General features: G+C 49.0%; 8 protein-coding genes across 8 annotated transcripts; 4 read left to right on the top strand and 4 right to left on the bottom strand.

The window, feature by feature from the left end:
- Positions 1-175: 175 nt before the first annotated feature.
- N7457_005617 (uncharacterized protein) lies at positions 176-564 on the bottom strand (the record flags this gene model as incomplete). The annotated part of the gene is made up of 2 exons (XM_057176661.1): positions 176-389; positions 554-564. The coding sequence occupies 2 exons, from the start codon at positions 562-564 to the stop codon at positions 176-178; spliced, it is 225 nt and encodes a 74-aa protein (XP_057030963.1).
- Positions 565-3898: 3334 nt separating this feature from the next.
- On the bottom strand, positions 3899-5230 carry N7457_005616 (putative mitochondrial carrier protein (Rim2); the record flags this gene model as incomplete). The annotated part of the gene is made up of 3 exons (XM_057176660.1): positions 3899-3938; positions 4012-4965; positions 5046-5230. 3 exons carry the CDS (start codon positions 5228-5230, stop codon positions 3899-3901), a joined length of 1179 nt encoding a protein of 392 aa, XP_057030962.1.
- An 808-nt stretch (positions 5231-6038) lies between these two features.
- On the bottom strand, positions 6039-6829 carry N7457_005615 (60S ribosomal protein eL21; the record flags this gene model as incomplete). The annotated part of the gene is made up of 4 exons (XM_057176659.1): positions 6783-6829; positions 6599-6666; positions 6484-6531; positions 6039-6369 (listed from the first exon to the last, which is right to left on the bottom strand). Exons 1-4 carry the CDS (start codon positions 6816-6818, stop codon positions 6039-6041), a joined length of 483 nt encoding a protein of 160 aa, XP_057030961.1. The 5' UTR covers positions 6819-6829.
- A 1453-nt stretch (positions 6830-8282) lies between these two features.
- N7457_005614 (40S ribosomal protein uS4) lies at positions 8283-9150 on the top strand (the record flags this gene model as incomplete). The annotated part of the gene is made up of 5 exons (XM_057176658.1): positions 8283-8290; positions 8345-8382; positions 8442-8460; positions 8543-8641; positions 8739-9150. 5 exons carry the CDS (start codon positions 8283-8285, stop codon positions 9148-9150), a joined length of 576 nt encoding a protein of 191 aa, XP_057030960.1.
- A 358-nt stretch (positions 9151-9508) lies between these two features.
- Positions 9509-10520, bottom strand: N7457_005613 (uncharacterized protein; the record flags this gene model as incomplete). Its single annotated transcript, XM_057176657.1, has 3 exons — positions 9509-9948; positions 10012-10231; positions 10302-10520. 3 exons carry the CDS (start codon positions 10518-10520, stop codon positions 9509-9511), a joined length of 879 nt encoding a protein of 292 aa, XP_057030959.1.
- Positions 10521-10855: 335 nt separating this feature from the next.
- Positions 10856-12233, top strand: N7457_005612 (uncharacterized protein; the record flags this gene model as incomplete). The annotated part of the gene is made up of 4 exons (XM_057176656.1): positions 10856-10953; positions 11012-11130; positions 11219-11560; positions 11767-12233. 4 exons carry the CDS (start codon positions 10856-10858, stop codon positions 12231-12233), a joined length of 1026 nt encoding a protein of 341 aa, XP_057030958.1.
- Positions 12234-12924: 691 nt separating this feature from the next.
- Positions 12925-13691, top strand: N7457_005611 (DOPA 4,5-dioxygenase family protein; the record flags this gene model as incomplete). Its single annotated transcript, XM_057176655.1, has 4 exons — positions 12925-12995; positions 13047-13179; positions 13239-13296; positions 13399-13691. The coding sequence occupies 4 exons, from the start codon at positions 12925-12927 to the stop codon at positions 13689-13691; spliced, it is 555 nt and encodes a 184-aa protein (XP_057030957.1).
- Positions 13692-15320: 1629 nt separating this feature from the next.
- Positions 15321-16339, top strand: N7457_005610 (uncharacterized protein; the record flags this gene model as incomplete). The annotated part of the gene is made up of 4 exons (XM_057176654.1): positions 15321-15616; positions 15667-15723; positions 15774-15935; positions 15988-16339. The coding sequence occupies 4 exons, from the start codon at positions 15321-15323 to the stop codon at positions 16337-16339; spliced, it is 867 nt and encodes a 288-aa protein (XP_057030956.1).
- Positions 16340-16755: the final 416 nt, after the last annotated feature.

The raw sequence follows: 16755 nt of genomic DNA, 5'->3' as shown, positions 1-16755 counted from the left end.
ACTCCCAAACGGTTAACTCAACTCTGCCCTATAGCTTGATCCCAGACTAGAAGATAAAACCAAGCTCTGATCTCCATTCGCCACCACCAAACTCCCCCATGAACCTGTGTAATACCCCAATTGAAACCCCAATTTTGACGGACACTGGGGATAGATACCGGTGTCCCAGAACGGCCTAAGTTTCCGAAGAATATCTCTTGTTGGCTGATGACCACGGGGCCAGCGATGAGTCTTCATTTTTCCATTGACCCAGCATGTATGAGCCTCCTTGCTCCGACTGAGCTTCGGGGTCAAACAAAGAGGTCTGAGGGGCGTCGTTGCTGAGTGCGCTCGTGTTATCGGTAGTGCTATCGAGGGTTTGCCCCGCAGAGTAGCCAGATGCTGAGTCGCTGAGAGAAAAGGAAAAGGACAAGGTCAGCAGGGAAGAAGAAAGACAGGAAAGCAGAGTTGTGATTGAGTAACGTCATTGACAAATGAATTGGGAGCTGGGGCTATTTGGACTTTGCGGATATCCGGGTATCGATGGTAGATGCTATGGGACTGCAACACTTACCTATTCTCCATGTTGAGGTTTGGTCGGGATAATTAGAATCAAAAGAAGCAGTGCGCTGTGAGTGTGATGCTCGATGAGGTTGATAGCTGGGGAAGCTTTCGAAGATAATGCAGGACACAGAAGATGAAGAATTGCCAATGTAGAGCGCGCCGGAGTACTTAAGGTACTCGCTGTAGGATTGGAAGTTGTGGGTATGAGCATTTGAGACAAGGGGAAAGGCGTGTTATATACCTAAGATGGACTGGTTCCTCGGCATCTCGGTGGTGATGAAAGGTCAACCCGGGAGCTAGCTATTGAGCCCGGGTCAGGGTTTCTTAGGGTTCTGGAATGGAGAGGCACAGCAGCAGTGGACATAGCGGTGGAGATGTGGGTGAAGAAAATATATGGAGACAGGTCCGACGACCGAGCTTTTCCTGTGAGAACGAGGTACAGTTACATATATTTCTTTTTTTGAAAAACGTCAATATGGAGATTACCTGACTCGAGCCTGGAAGCTAACGCGGGCGTTTGCTTGTTATCCTAAACGGGAATAATGTGATTTCAGGATGGATCATTCATAAGTGGTGTCAAGTGGTGTCAAGTGAAGTCACCAGTAGCCGTGCTTCTACGCAGTACATCGTACGAAGCATACATCGGGCAAAGGTCACCTGTTTTGTGGTATCAATCCGACCGCGGTGGATTGGCGGCCCAAGGTAAACGAACAGCAGCCAGGTTCACTCCAGCCGACGGTGCCCCCTGCCGATCCGATCTCCGCTCTACACCTGTCAAAATAAACGAGAATCTGCAGAGTGGCTCCTGGACAACAATCTTATTCAGGTGTGAAATATGACCAAAAAGAGATGCAGAATTAATTCATTGTCCTGGAATTTCTCACTCAGCCTTGGGGACGCCTGGGTGTCCACTCCAAATATGGTTTACTCATGTATCCACCCTCTCTAGGTACTTTGCGTGTGTCATCATACGCCCTGATCTACAGCTGTGGCTGAGATTACCCAGGATCTAGATAGTCTAGACCTTCATCCTCATGATCCAAGAAGCTTCAGTCCATGCAACTTGCTTCGTGAATCGTGCCAGTGTACAAACCATAGCCGGGCTCGCCTGGCTGTCCAAGTCGCACATTGACCCTATAACTTGACCCTTCGAACCATGGTCACAAGTCTCTCTCCTAGGTATCTGATAGGTGGCACACAAAGTGCGGTGTAGGAACGAACCCAACCCTGTCAGTCCCATCACACCCTCTTTGGTGCAGTTGCAGAGAGAAAGGCATAGTTCGGGGATCTAGACAATAGCACCCATCCGACTAGGATGGGAACCGTATGATTTGTTAATCTAACAGTCCTATGGAGATAGTTCCCAGGATTTCAATGTTTGAGGTATTAATGAGGTCACTTTAGGGGAGATGTGGGATCGAGCTATATTGACAACCTGGCTGACCAGGCAGCAGCTCGAGGTATGTACCTTGCATAAGATTCGCACCGACTGGGAACTCCATGCGGAGTAATAACATGAATAATATGATAACCATCAGCCACATCGTGAATCATAGTCTGAGAGAATAAATCCCATCGCAAATCCATATCGATGGAGTCTAAGCCATGCGAGACAGCCTTGTATTCGGAATGTACCCTGTAAGCCGGGAAACTTTATCACCAGCGAGAGAACGTTCTGAAGCAACGTTTTAACTAATCCTACATGGCATCTAATATGATAGACATATCACATCGAAAGGGTTTTGTGGCGCAGTACTCCGTAAAGAGTCGGTGTTTTTTTTTTCGCTCTTGGCATTGGCACCCGGGACGCACTTGAACCCACCTGGAGAATCCACCTGGTCTCGGGGAGATCGTAAAGTATTGTACGGAGCGCGGCGACAATGTCTAGCCTGCAGATGTGCATCATGGCAAATCATCTGAAGCCCCAAAGACGACAGAGATGATAATCTAGACCGATCCACAAACAACCCCATCCTCTCCACATACGGCCAAAGTCTACCAAATACTCTGTAGAGTCTAGAACATGAGCGGCAGCCCATCTACCCTTTGCTCTACGAGCGACTAGCTCCTGTTCTAGAACCCGTCCCGGCCAGAAAAACTGCACGGATCTGGCAGTCGGGCACGAAGCCCTCAACGTATCTCATACCTCAATACCCACTTGCCCCAGGTGCTCGCCCTGCAACGTCATGGCCGGAACCTAGTACTCCGGAACGCATGACCAATACACAAACCAATTCACCCGTTTAGGAATCAACGAGCAGTGGCATGTACGGAGTACTCCGTGTGGGGTACACCACAGGGCGCTGGGATCAGGAAACAAAGGTAGTGAGGGCGAAGAACGCTTACAGCGGATCTCGGGCGAGCAACCTGGAACAGTCCAAGTCGAGCATAGCACCTGGCCAAAACCAGACAAGAAGTATATAGCCCATTGTCTAGATCCGGTTAAAGGAAACCGAGCCACTGTCAGGAGCAGGGATTGGATCTCTCCATCCCGAATCCCTGCCTGCTCAATGCTGGTGGTCGCTTAGTGCTTTAGATCGGGTACCTCAGGCTTCGCACCATGACCGGGTTTATGGACACTTGGGAGCCACAGCAAGTGAAAACAGGATTCGGATAAAACATGGACGAGTGGGCGCGGGTGTGTTCGTTGCCTGGGTAGAGCAGCCTAATGCCCGAGGAATTTGTGCAGCGGGATGGTGCCTGACTGGATTTCCATGGTGACATCTCGGAGTGCAAAGGTCATTGGGGCCAGGAAGGGTACTTGAGGGGAAGCAAAGCGAGCTGTCGTCGAGTGGCAGTGCAGTGCAGTGCAATTAAACCTGACTCCGCTCATTTAGGATCATCCGGTTCTGCAATGCAATGACCAATATACTATGTGCATGCATGCATCATATGTGTGGCTTTGGCCTTGGCAGTGAACAAGTACTCATGGGGTTGGGGCGTATCTAAGACATAGTTCGGTCCATTTTCTTTCTTCTTTTGCCCTGCCACATTTGGGAGAGTCTCAAATAAGTCCTATAATACACAAACGGGCTAGCGTGAGCAATGCTTGGAGAGCTTCGCCCCGGAATCGTAGGTCCCAGCAGAAGAGCCAACTAACGCAGAAATCTTTTTGCCTTTTGTCGATAAAATCAGAGTAGAGACGCCTATTCAAATTAAAATGTAACCCCAGATCGCGTGCGCCGTACACATGCAGGAGGGCCGTTTTCTCTTCTATACACAATAAAACAAACAAACAGAAGAAACCCGCTCCCCAGTCACACAGAAACGGAGCGGAAACTGTGATAGAAGCGAAATATTGTACAATGGTAACAAGTGAGTTGAGTAGCAATGCCCCGAGAGTATCGAGGTCAGTTTATGAGGTAGTGCCGAACATCCGCAGGATGAACTCGTACCTATTAAAGGAAGTCAGTATATCGTGTCACAATGCCCATGGCATGGATCTCGAGAAAGCTGGGAGCAACTCACATTCCGAACATAATCGCAGCAGAGGGAACGACACGAAGCAAGTGTGGCGTCAGACCGCCGTACATGGCCACCATTCCCTCTTCCTTCCAGACGGTCTTGAAGCACTGCACCAAGCCGGTGTATTTCATTTCAACCTTGCCATTGCCTAATGAGACGGTCGGTGCCTGACGCAGACGCGTGCGGACGACCTCGTGAGGGTAGGTAATGGCAGCAGCGATCAGCTTCGCCAAACCAGCCGCAGTGATTCGTCCACCCCACAGCTCTGCAGAATCCCACGAAGTGTAGTCGTACGCAGGGTCGGCGTGCTTGAGGGCATCACGGCGAGCAAGATACATTTTCATCTGCTCGTACATCACCCACTGGAGAGACGACTCAGTCACACCCAGATAGGAAGCGGACAGACCGCGGTAGAGACCGCGAATGCCTTCGTGGCGCACAGTCTGTTTGATGCAGTCAAAGCTGTTGCGGTATTGGCGACTCTTGCCATGTTCGGCATTCGACTTATCCAATTGCAAACGTGTCTTGACCAGCCAGATCGGGTTGGTTGCCGTGCCTGTGGCGATACCGGCGATGGCAGCAGCGGTCAGGTGGATCCCCATGGGAGTTTGCTCGGCGCTCCGGTAGTCAAAGTAATCGCTCAGTATGCGTTTTCCGTTTCCATAGACATAAAAGTTGATAGCACGTGCGGGCACCACGCCGATCAGGTTCGGTCCCAGGCCCTTGAATAGCGCGCGCCATCCTTCGTGGACGTGTATTGAGCGAAGGATCTGGAAGGTCTCGCTAAAGTGCATGCCAGCAGTCCGGGTGAGATTGACGAGGGTGTTGGACGTTGGTAGCGGTGCAGGTTTCGAGGCGCGCAGAGCCTGAAGCTGTGCCTGGTAGAAGTCAGACTGCAGGCGCGTCTTCAGGACATCAAGCGGCGAAGTGAGCGTTGCAGCAGTCATGCCGCCCAATCTAGAATTTCCAATCAGAATCGATGTCCATGGGGCCTTCAATGAAGCCTTGATGGCATTCGTCTTCCAGGGAAAACTTACCCACCAGCAACGAAATGTGCAAATGGCTTCGCGTCAGACTTTTCCTGGCTCGCCGGGGGTGTCCGGCTCGGAATGACATCCCCCATTTCGCGCGATTGTGGCATAAGATCTTTATTCAATGATGGAGACGTGTCCCCCAGTTGCGCCGGCGCAGAGCTGGGGGCTGCGGTGGTTGAGAAGGTCATCGAGGACGGAAGTAGAAGCCGCCAGAAAGGCTAAGATGTCGTCGAAAAGAATTAGAATAACGTTAAATGCGAGGCAAATTAAATCATGACAATTCAAAAAGAAGTATGGTCAAATGGTGTACGGAGTACAAGGAAAGGTGATGGAATGGTTTTGTCCGGAGCAATATTTCTTTTCCTGGGCGGGTCTGACTTTTTTCTCCGCTCCCCCTGTGGAGGCCGCATTTCTAAGGGGAAAATCTACTGCCGATATTTCACATTTGGACCGAGGACGTGTCATATTGGTTTATTCCGGGCTCATCAATGTAATCAATCAAGGGAAACCGGTCAGATCCGTAGACACCAAGGTATCCGATCGTGGAGTGTACTAGATGGGCAAACCCTCCAACGAACCGATTCATGGCTATTCGGGAGCATCGGAATTGAAATACCCGGGTGCAATTGGCAAGGCCAGGCATTGAAAATGCTAGTTAGAAGCCTCTTCAATGGTGGCACTCCGTACATCGTACAAATGACCGATGTGGAGCTGTCGATCAACCAACGGGCACGAACAGCACTACAAACAAGTCTAGAGCAATAGATGAAATCCTCGAAACTGGACCAGGAAAGATGTAGACATGAACTCGGAAATTTTTTGATTTTGTTTCATTCAGGGGAATCTATGCACAGGCGAGAGATGTGCCAGGGCATCCGAAACCCTTTGCGCTTCGTCTCATGTATCAAAATCCATTTCAGTCTAGGCAAAAATGGATTGAAAACCCAGTAAACACCTAACAACCGCACACACCGACCCAATTCGATGACGAATCCTTTAAATGTGGGTATCGTAGGCGATGGGGACGACGGTCTCGGGCTTGTTGCCAGCCTGCTTGACGAAGTGGCCCTCACGGGGACCAACGGCCTGGCGCTTAAGGTGAACGTGGACACCGTTCTCCTTGGCCTCACGCTTCTTGATGGCGTTCTCCTTGACACGCTTGATGAAGTCCTCGCGGGAGCGGGAGTGCTGGACGTGCTCGATGCGGACGCTGATGCGCTTCTCGAGGTAGCGGTTGTTGACCTTCTTGTAGAGGATGACACCGACGGAGGACTTGGTGACGTTGTAGACGACACCGGTCTTACCGTGGTAGACCTTGTGGGGCATACTGTTCACATGTTAGATTCACGTCTCTCTGTCGGGATTCGCATTGCCCATGGTGTGTGATCGCAGTGGGCGGTCGAGCGAGAGCGCTGAGAGGGAATTTCAGGATTGTACTGACCCCTTCTGGACGGCACCGTTGACCTTAAGATCAACAATATCACCAACACTATAAGAAACATCTGTCAGAATTCAATTCTTGTCGTTCGTTCGAGATTCGAGGTTTTGGAGCGTACCGGTAGGTCTTCATGTAGGTAGAGAGGCGGATCATACCGCTCTCCTTGAAGCCACGGCTGAAGGCATACTGTTCGTGGTGTCGTTAGCATTCATCCTCCCCAAGTCACAAAGGCGTATTCGGTTGTTCCAGTCGTCCTCCCAGTAGAAAAAAAGACGCGTGTCGCAAAGGAAGCTCAAACGTACCCGAGTGCCGGCGCGCAGACCGTACGAGTGAGGCATGACGGCGGTTTTGTGGTTGGTGCTGGGTGGTTGATTGTCGACGGGCCTTCACCTTAGAAAACTAGAGTGTCGGATAGGAATTTGTGGGATCGATGACCTTAGGTAATCAGCTAACTCGCTAAAGCCCTGGAATCGCACTAGCCTATTTGGGACTTATTAATTAATTTTCCAAGGCTTCTCGATGTGGGTTAGCGTAATACATTGATCTCCACCCAATCATAACGTGAGTCGTCCTTCATCGTAAATGTTTCAAAGGTTCCAAGGCCGACTGTATACAGTAGATAGTCTTTCCTCACCTCTCCGTCTCCTTTGCTATGCACAAATTATCTCCACAGATAGTTTTACCCCAAATTGTTTACGTCTTCCGTATTAATCTGATTTTCTTCACCTTGTATAGTGTTTTGTATAGTGCCCGACTCAGTAGACATGGACGACCGACAATGGATGTCAAAGATAGATTGATGGACCTGAGCCAATCATTATTTCGAGACGAGCAGAAAGTAGAATGAACTTTTTTTGTTCCGTGTACTGGAAGTAGTTCAGATACTTGAGTTCCCAATATCAAGTAGATTCTCAATGATGTATTAAGTCTACGGCTGTCAGACAGCAATTAGGTATACCCTTGACAGAGCAATAGATGATCATCTCAAGCCAGCAGACTCATATCGATGATTTTTCAACAGCTCTATGTCAAGATATCACTTTCTAATGCAATTCTTTTTCACCCAGCACAAGTGATTGGTCATAATAGATGTTATCCTTAACTAAATCAACAAGGTATTTGTATCGACGGCAGACTTTAGTTAGCATATGGAGGAAATGAGTACTTGGTAATTCACACAAGGAAACTTTAGGAGTAACATTGTATAAAGCAGAGGATTTGAAGAACATGGGCCTCATCGACTTATATCTTGGCCAGTTTATTGGAGGATAGGGAACTACGGAGCGAACTCAGTTAACGATTGGGCTGTTGCAAGACTCGGGAAGCATAGGCACCAAGTCGAGTATACTACACATAGCTGCCATTTTCCTGCCGGATGATATTTCAATTGCTATGGGAAGCCAAATATTCTTCGCATCCAAACAGCGTTCGACTGTGGATGCAAATTGCAAGGAGATTCTTGGGTACGTTTCTCTCCAAGAGAAACTGCATCAGTACGGCGCCTGATAATGACCACCATCTTCACACAGTATTCAATACCTTACTCGGACGGATTCCATGTTCTAATTTTGCAACACTGACACAGATCTACAAACCTTGATAGCTTCAGATGAATGCTTGATGTACGGAGTAGAGTGGGTCTACTTCCAGGTTCCGCCAATCAGCGCAATGAAACAATCGGATTACGTGAGTTTCCTTATTGGGACTAGGCAAATAGGGCTCGCATCCACGCACACTCAAATTCTCAACCTGTCTTTGACTGTTCGACCTCCTCGACAACCACCGCCCATCTAACCGCAGCAATGGCCCCGTGAGTATATCGATAATTGAAGGCATCGCATTGTTCTAATCGATTTCTGTGCAGTCGCGTCTCCTCCAAGACCTACAAGGTCCCCCGTCGTCGTAAGTCAATTTCAATCGAAACCCTCAATTTCAAGATTTAGGCGCTAACTCCATCACAGCCTTCGAGTCGGCTCGTCTGTTAGTATTCTCCGGCCACTAATCAGAAGCGTGCTTCTGGTTATGTCGCGTTCATCCGTCTAACCTTTTTTCTTTTTACTAGTGACTCTGAGCTCAAGGTTGTTGGCGAGTTCGGTCTCCGCAACAAGCGTGAGGTGTGGCGCGTCCAGCTCACCCTGTCCAAGATCCGTCGTGCTGCTCGGTATGTGAACGAAAAATTTACAGACATGCGAAGGATCCGAGCGATCGGGCCTAGGCAAATATTGTGGACATTGCGCTAATTTTTTTCATCTCCACAGTGAGCTCCTCACTCTCGACGAGAAGGACCCCAAGCGTCTCTTCGAAGGAAATGCCCTCATTCGCCGTCTCGTCCGCATCGGTGTGCTCGATGAGTCCCGCATGAAGCTCGATTACGTCCTTGCCCTCAAGGTCGAGGATTTCCTTGAGCGCCGTCTCCAGACTTGCGTCTACAAGCTTGGCCTCGCCAAGTCCATCCACCACGCCCGTGTCCTCATCAAGCAGCGTCACATCCGCGTCGGCAAGCAGATCGTCAACGTTCCCTCGTTCATGGTCCGCCTCGACTCCCAGAAGCACATCGACTTCTCTCTCACCTCTCCCTTCGGTGGTGGCCGCCCCGGTCGCGTTCGCCGCAAGAAGGCCGCCGCCGCTGCCGGTGGTGAGGATGCCGAGGAGGAGGAGGATGAGGAGTAAATCACTCCCATTATTCCTTAAAAAACGGAGTACGGTCGGGTTTCGCTTGGGGCACCTTCATACCCTGGAGGTTCAAAATGACTGCATCATAGCGTCTCATGTTCTACGATCATGCAATACAATGAATCAAATACAGCCGAAAGGCTTCAATTTGGAACCCGATTTTATGATTTCAAATCCTATGTTTTCGTAACTCAAAAATGTAATAGTATCTGTGGACCCATATATATGTACAGTAGGTAGATACCTCCTACCTAGATCCCTAACGCCGCTCCCCGATCCCCACCTACCTAAGATAAGCTCAATCGTTCATACCTCGTGTCGTCGTATGTCTAAAGCCTTGGCTTGACCTGTAGGCTCAGGCTTTGGTCCCCACCAAATCCTTCAGGGTTTCTTCCGCTCCCCTGTACCAACGTCCCATTTCTTCTAGTCCATCACTCTCGCCCTGTTGCTTCTTGCGCTGTGCTTCACGCGCTTGCATGATGGCATCTGACTTCCGTCGCTCAAGCACACTGCACTCTCTTTCTATCGCCTCAGCCTCTCGGCTCTTTCGGGGCAATGTGTTTTTGACAGCAGCAAGCTGACGGTTCAATGATGCCAATTCCGCCTCGCGTTCCGCCAATAGCGCCAAGGTCGCAGGAAGAGGAAGGTTTCGCGACGATAACATGTTGTTAGGATCGGAAGGATCCATATTGGCGACCTGCTTGGCGCGGAGAGTGGCGATTGTAGATTCGAGGTTTTCGATCGAAGCTGGCAATGTCGAAAGCTGCGTTGTTTGAAGCTCGACATTCTTGTAACCTGTCATGGCGCGGTCAAAGCTTCAGCTAATATGTTCGTCTTTCAGGGTCACGGCTCACTTACGGCTTGCCAAATCACGGCCCATTTGCTCCATCTCCTCGATCATGATCCGGGCATCTTCCTTTCGCGCCTTGAGCTCGGCTTTCACGTCCGCCAGTTGCGTCTCCAATTCCATGTTCTCATTGTGTCCGACAATCACCGGCGGATCGCCAACAATCGAGCGCAAGAATTTCTCTTTCGTGACTTGCTCGAGATAGGAGAATCGCAGTTTAGCAAATAGTTCCTGTGCAAAAGTATAAGTTTTTGCTGATTTCGGCAGCGGCATTCGCAGTGTTCAGGCAAGTCGTGCATACCTTGTAATGTGAAAGATCAGCTTCTAACGAGGCAGGAGTTGGGTCATCGAAATTTGAGAATGAAACGTCGGAGGTTCTTTTTGAAGGAGAAGGGTATGATCCCCCCACTTCCGCGGAGATTGACTCGCTGATGCGAACAATCGTAAGGCGCTTCTTCAAATCCCCCTGCTCCTCAAGCTGCTGGAGCGCTGCAAGCGCTTCGGATGACGAGTTCGTCATATTAAGGAAATTTGCAGATCAGAACTCTGCTTGTGGAATGTGACGATCAATGAAGATTACCGCGGAGCTTGGAGGGGTCCATAACATTTGAAGGTAAACAATTATCGCGATAACCGATACCAAAGGCGGTGAGATCGGCTTTTGGAAGGCGCGATGGTCTTCGCCTCTCTCAGCTCCCGGAATCTTCTTTGAAGATACTCGAAATTATTCTGCTTTTGTTCTTGTTTGATATGGCATAGCACATATTTTCACTAGTATTCTTCACTCGTTGCCCTCGTTGAAACTCTTCGACCCCCTTCGAATTGAACCCCCGCGATCTACAGCTCAGTTGGATCATGGACGACGATTATGTTGCGCAGATTCTTGCCAAGGAGGCTAAAGAGAATTCTATTAAATACTCGACTCAAGGACTAAGTGCATTTATGCCTTCAAAGTTGGTTTTCTCTCCGGAATTGGGGTTTGTATAAGTACAAGACTGACAGTCAATGCAGGCCAGCTAGCAATGCCCCCAAGCCCAATACTCGCTTCCTCCGAAATCTCATCAAAGTCACAGACAGTCATAACACAGCCCTCCGGCTGAAGGAAGAAAAAGAATCACGGGAGCGCATGCGTCAGCTGAGAGATCCAGTCTCGAAAAATTCAGGTGTTTCAGCGCCAACCTCAACAGACCGTTCATCGAGACGGTCTGAATATCGAAGTGAAGCAAGAGCGTCAAGAGAACATCGGGGGAATGATCGAGAAGATCGCGATCGTTCACATCGAAAAAGAAGTCGAAGCCGTTCCCGTTCTACGGAACGAGACCGATCGCGCAGGCACCGACGAAGACCTGATGACCACGACATCACTGGAAAGAGAGACAAGCACCGCAGCGAACATCGTCATGTACGTCGGGATCACGAGTCAATTCGGAGAGATCGACGGGACAAAGACAAGGAACACGGTAGGAGGCGACGTGATCGATCATACTCTAGGTCTCCCAGCCGTTCTCCGCGCAGGGACCGGAGCACCGATCGCCATCGCCATCGAAGGCAAGACCATCGGTCTGCGCCTTCTACTCGTTCCCGTTCCCGTTCCCGTTCCCGTTCACCGGAATTGTACAAATCTCGACGATCCAAGGAGGAAGATGCATCGCCACATGATTCCCGCCGTTCTCGCCTCAAACCCAGCTCACAGCATAACCGCTTGTCGCCCCCGCACACTACAGCCGCACGTCAGAATGAAACGGATAACGAATCCGACCCCTTAGAAGACCTTGTCGGACCACTTCCTCCCCGACAGAACGAAGCGCCCATTCGCTCACGCGGGCGAGGTGCTTACAAACCCAACTTGAGCAATATTGATGCACATTTTGCCCCCGGCTACGACCCGACTACCGACGTACATCTAGACGATGACAATTCTAACTCCATGGGCCAGCAGTCCTCCCGACGTGCGGTTGCAGGGCTCATGACCGCTGACGATGATTGGGACATGGCCATGGAGGCGCTACGCGATCGTGAGCGTTGGAGGCAAAAGGGCGAGGAGAGACTACGCAAAGCTGGAATCAACGAGGCGACCATCAGCCAATGGAAAAATAACACCGCCTTCACGGGCGTGGACGGCGAAAGCAAACCGGAGGATGTACAATGGTCAAAGAAGGGCGAGGGACGGGAATGGGATCGCGGCAAATACGTGAATGACGATGGTCATATTGACATTCGGGCTGCTTGGTAGCATCTCTTATTAGGTGTTTTTGATAATTGGCGTTCGGGACCTACAGTTAGCGGTGATACCAAGGTGTATATTGGTTACTTTTCATGATCCATTTATTGAGGAAGCTTTCCTCGTGTTTTTCGTGGATATATCCATTCGTAGTATCCGTATAATATCAAAATCATATAATGTTGAATGAATGCGTCTGGAAATGTTACTTGGGTTGATATATAAATGTGGAGAGGGATGACAGAGAAACGCAAAACAATCTTCAAGGATGTCATTAATCAAGTTCTGCCTGCTCATTCTCAATGCTGTTTTAAATGTCGAAATACATATTCTGTCCAAAAACAAAGCGATATTCGAATCAATCCCAACGTTTCGATCAAAAAGGGTACTATTCAATGCAGTTGACGGAGTAAGCCCCTCGCGCTGTTCCGCGGCTTGGTTAGAGTGCGGAAATTTCCCCGTCACAGTGGACTTGACAGATGATGTTACTGCAGGGTTCGTTGACAACATTGTGAGTGATTGGAGCTCATAGATCCGAGATTATGCATTTTTCACCCCATTCTTTGCTGATTGATAACCCAGCGCCCCTGCTGATCAACCCAACCCGTTGCTCCACATATATCTGCCGTCGTGCACCTTTACCTGACCCACCACTACATTCCTCTGTTCATTTTCAAGATCCCGATACTACAATATACCCAGCATGACTGATCAATTTGCTTTCTCATACCCATCTCCATTGGAGGGGTACGAAAACCTCGAGCCGCTGTCAAAGTAAGTCTCCGATGCTACCACAATGAAGTCAAGACACTAACTCTATCGCAGCGAGAGAACCGAAGACGGAAAGTCATTGAAGAACCCTCAGCATGGCGTACTGAGCAAAGCCTATGAGGAGTTCCCGGATCCTCTAGCCAAAGATCGGCGCGGAGGCTTCGATATCCACATCTATCATTTCCAGGTAGGCCATCATTTATCCTGGATAAAGCCAAGATTGCAACCAACTAACGCATCAACTAGGCCAACGAGGAACAAGCTACATATGCTAAAGCCCTCTGGGAACGAGTCCGACGAGAATGTAAGTAGCGCAGTTCTTTTTTCCGGAGACTGTATCGCCCGGCCGTCTAACTGCGGGGTCCAATTGGCCGTTCCAATCTGATAACTTACTCACATCCAACAGTTCCCGAGTTACGAATTTACACATTCTTCGACCGGCCAGTCGGCCCTCACCCAATCGCCATGTTCGAAGTGAATTTGTTTACGCCGGCGCAGTTTGGAGCGTTCATTCCCTGGTTGATTATCAACCGGGGCCCGCTTAGTGTTCTCATTCATCCCAACACGGTGGACTCGGAGGAAGAGCGAAATCATACTCAGCGTGCGACTTGGCTTGGAGAACGTATTCCGTTGGATTTGTCACTTTTCAAGTTGATGAAGAAAAAGGAAGAAGAGGCTGAGAGGCAGCGGCAACTGTGATATTTACTGGTTTAATTAGTCAAGAGTTATATATAGGCATTCTCGGTTGACATAAATATCATTTCGATCTTTCTGGCTCTGCCTCATCACGGTTTCTTCTGAAGCCCCAATAACGTGGGTGGCCTTAGGTGTCACAAAGCGTGCCCCACAATATCTGATAGTAACGACCTTACCATTGTATATGACCTTTGGTTTAATCCCATTTTTTTGTCTGGCTTCTGGATACAAGCTGTTGATGCTGGCATGTTGCTCTTCGAGGCCATACCTTATCCATGGCTTGCGCTTCGGATAAGCCGGGATGGATGCTTCATAGGTAACCACTATTCACGAACCTGACTAGCCTTACATTTTACCTCATCATGACGAGCGAAACAAAATCATAGCGAATTCACTACATATAGCCATCACAGAAGGTCCAAAGAGTTCCACAGGTGAAAGATTATGTGTACCTTCCGATAGGTTGAAAGTATGGGAACAGGGCAATTTTGTGCTTTTCCATACATTGAAGAGAAAGACAACTCAAAAAGCACATTGTAAACGAGCTTGCATGCAATCTAGAAAACGTGTTGTTTTGCTGACAACGACTGATGCAGATATGTATGGTCAGTAGTGGATCTCGTGATTCTATACAGATGAACCTAAGAGCGCCCTCTATAGGTGGACACATAAACGGTTCCGAGATATTTGAAATTACATATTCACAGAGCTACCTGCAGTCTGCAGGCAAGTTAAATTGATTCGAAACCATCCCGACGTTTCGTCATGAGGGGCTAGGGCTCCAGTGCATCGACAGGTGACATCATCCTAACAGAGACCCAGAGCAATGATGTCCCAGTTATGAAGTGTGATATGGAGATTGTACCCTTTCTAATAAACAGCGAGGTATTAAATTATAGTTATCACTACCACGCCAGCACCTTCATGGGCCCATGGAGATCACATTGCTCGGGGTTGCATACTATATTCCGGAGGATAAGAGAGGTAAACAGGTCACTTCTCAACAATCCCACCCTATTTCAGGGAAAATCTTTCCCTCGATGCACTCTATGAGGCATGGCTATCCCGTCCAAATTGTGAAGAATCGAGCTGAGTTGCTGTGATCTGCTGGTCCGGAACACTGGCATGATCCCCGTCAAGGAGATCACTCACCTCCAGGGATACAAGGCTTCGAGCAAATAGCAAAAAGACTCGACGAAGAATAATCTGCCTATGGCCTTATATTGCTTAAACTAATTGTTTAACTGCCCCTCAGCTCACGGTATGTCTCCATCCACTAGTTTTGTATTCTCATCCCCGTGACGAGGTCATGCTGATAAGTATCTAGAGGAAACCATGCAAAAGTCGAATCTTTGGTAGAATCTGATTAATGCTATATTTATTTAAAGAGAATCCCTTAGTCTCTAGTGCCTGAAAGGCCGTCACATAAGATGCGTCGTTTTATATTGTTAGCACTGCTTGCTCTATCTCCAAACCAACCAGTCTGGGCATCCCTAAGCGACAGAGCTACATCTAATATCCCACTATATGTTTTGGAATATGGTGAGCCCTCCAATAGATCCAGCTCTGATTTTAGTTTAGAAACCAATCTCGATAGCACCCCTGGTCTGGCTCCATAGCCAGGACACATACATGCCGAGCGATATCCAGCAACAGCTCGACCATACCAAACCCAATGTCAACTGGACAACGCTCGAGGGAGTCCAGCAGCCCTTGAACCTCAACAATCTTGACACATTAAATAGTTTGAGCAATGCCAGCGTCTATCTAACCTCCTCAGAAGGAATCGAAGCCAGTCCAGAACCAGCCTGGTTCCGAGGTATCAGACCAGACTCACAAGGACGAACGGTTGGTGGTACCGCGAGTGCTATTATTGTCATAGATCGCGACGACCAAACTGTTGATGCTTTCTACTTTTACTTCTATGCGTAAGCACAGCGATATTCTCCAGTCGGCATTATTCCTGACTCCATATCAGATACAACAAGGGTGGCAGAGTCCTAGGCTTGGAATTCGGTGACCATATCGGAGACTGGTAAATGTGAGAACTGCCTTGCTTGAAATTTATTCTAAAATGAAAACAAGGGAACACAATATGATCCGCTTCGTCAACGGTACCCCCAACGCAATATGGTATAGCCAGCATGCTCGAGGCCAGGCATTCACCTACGGCGCGGTTGAGAAGAAAGATAAGCGGCCCTATGCGTACTCCGCGCAAGGGACGCATGCCAACTATGCAATTTCAGGGTAAACCAGACATCTTTATAAGACCTGTGTGATATACTTACCGACCCCACAGAAAACACGACCATACTATCCCGGGAATCAACCTCCTCGCCGGGTTTTTAATGGACTACACAGACCGTGGTATACTATGGGACCCCGTGCTAAATGCCTACATGTACACATACAGCATCACAACCGGTGCTTTTCAGTCTGCCAGTTCCCAAGACCCGGTGGGGTGGCTGAACTTCAACGGGAAATGGGGCGATGACCAGCCGCCCAATGAGCCTTTGATCTTCGGCCAGGCCAAGAAAGTTGGCGGCCCCAATGGCCCGAAGTTCAAGGGCTTGGATCGAGAGCTGGTGTGTCCATCCGCACCGTGCTTGGTACTTCCATTCAAGACGTTCGTTGCGAATAGAACTTCGTGAGGGCGAGAGGGGGATAGATTTGGATTTGCGGAATAGTACACTAGAACGATATAGCAATAGAGAGCACTGTTATATACGTGATAGAAGTGTATCTAAATTGCAAGGTTCTCCCATCAAGAACCATCTACTCCGTACTCCGTACGGAGTAGACAAAATACCAAGGCCCGAGCCTGGTCCAAGCTCGTCCGAGATATCCTTGAAATTTCCCCCTCGCACCGAAAAACCAAAGCTAGCCTTAGAAAAGGCAAATCAATTAGCAATTCTGAATCAAAGGTACGAACCCCTTGAATTCTTCCCAAGCACTATCCTCTCAGAGCTCTACCGAAAGTAGTTTGAACCTGCACGCGAGGCAAATCCGCCCCACTCGAGCTCCACTCTGTCCTTTCAGGGACGTGCGCGACAAGACACAGTTTTAT

Source organism: Penicillium paradoxum, assembly GCF_028828445.1.
Source record: "Penicillium paradoxum strain IBT 22861 chromosome Unknown utg000005l_segment0_segment0, whole genome shotgun sequence".
In the NCBI taxonomy this organism is placed as follows: domain Eukaryota; kingdom Fungi; phylum Ascomycota; class Eurotiomycetes; order Eurotiales; family Aspergillaceae; genus Penicillium; species Penicillium paradoxum.
Note: the sequence above shows the minus strand (reverse complement) of the source record. Positions and strands in the feature narration are given on the sequence as shown.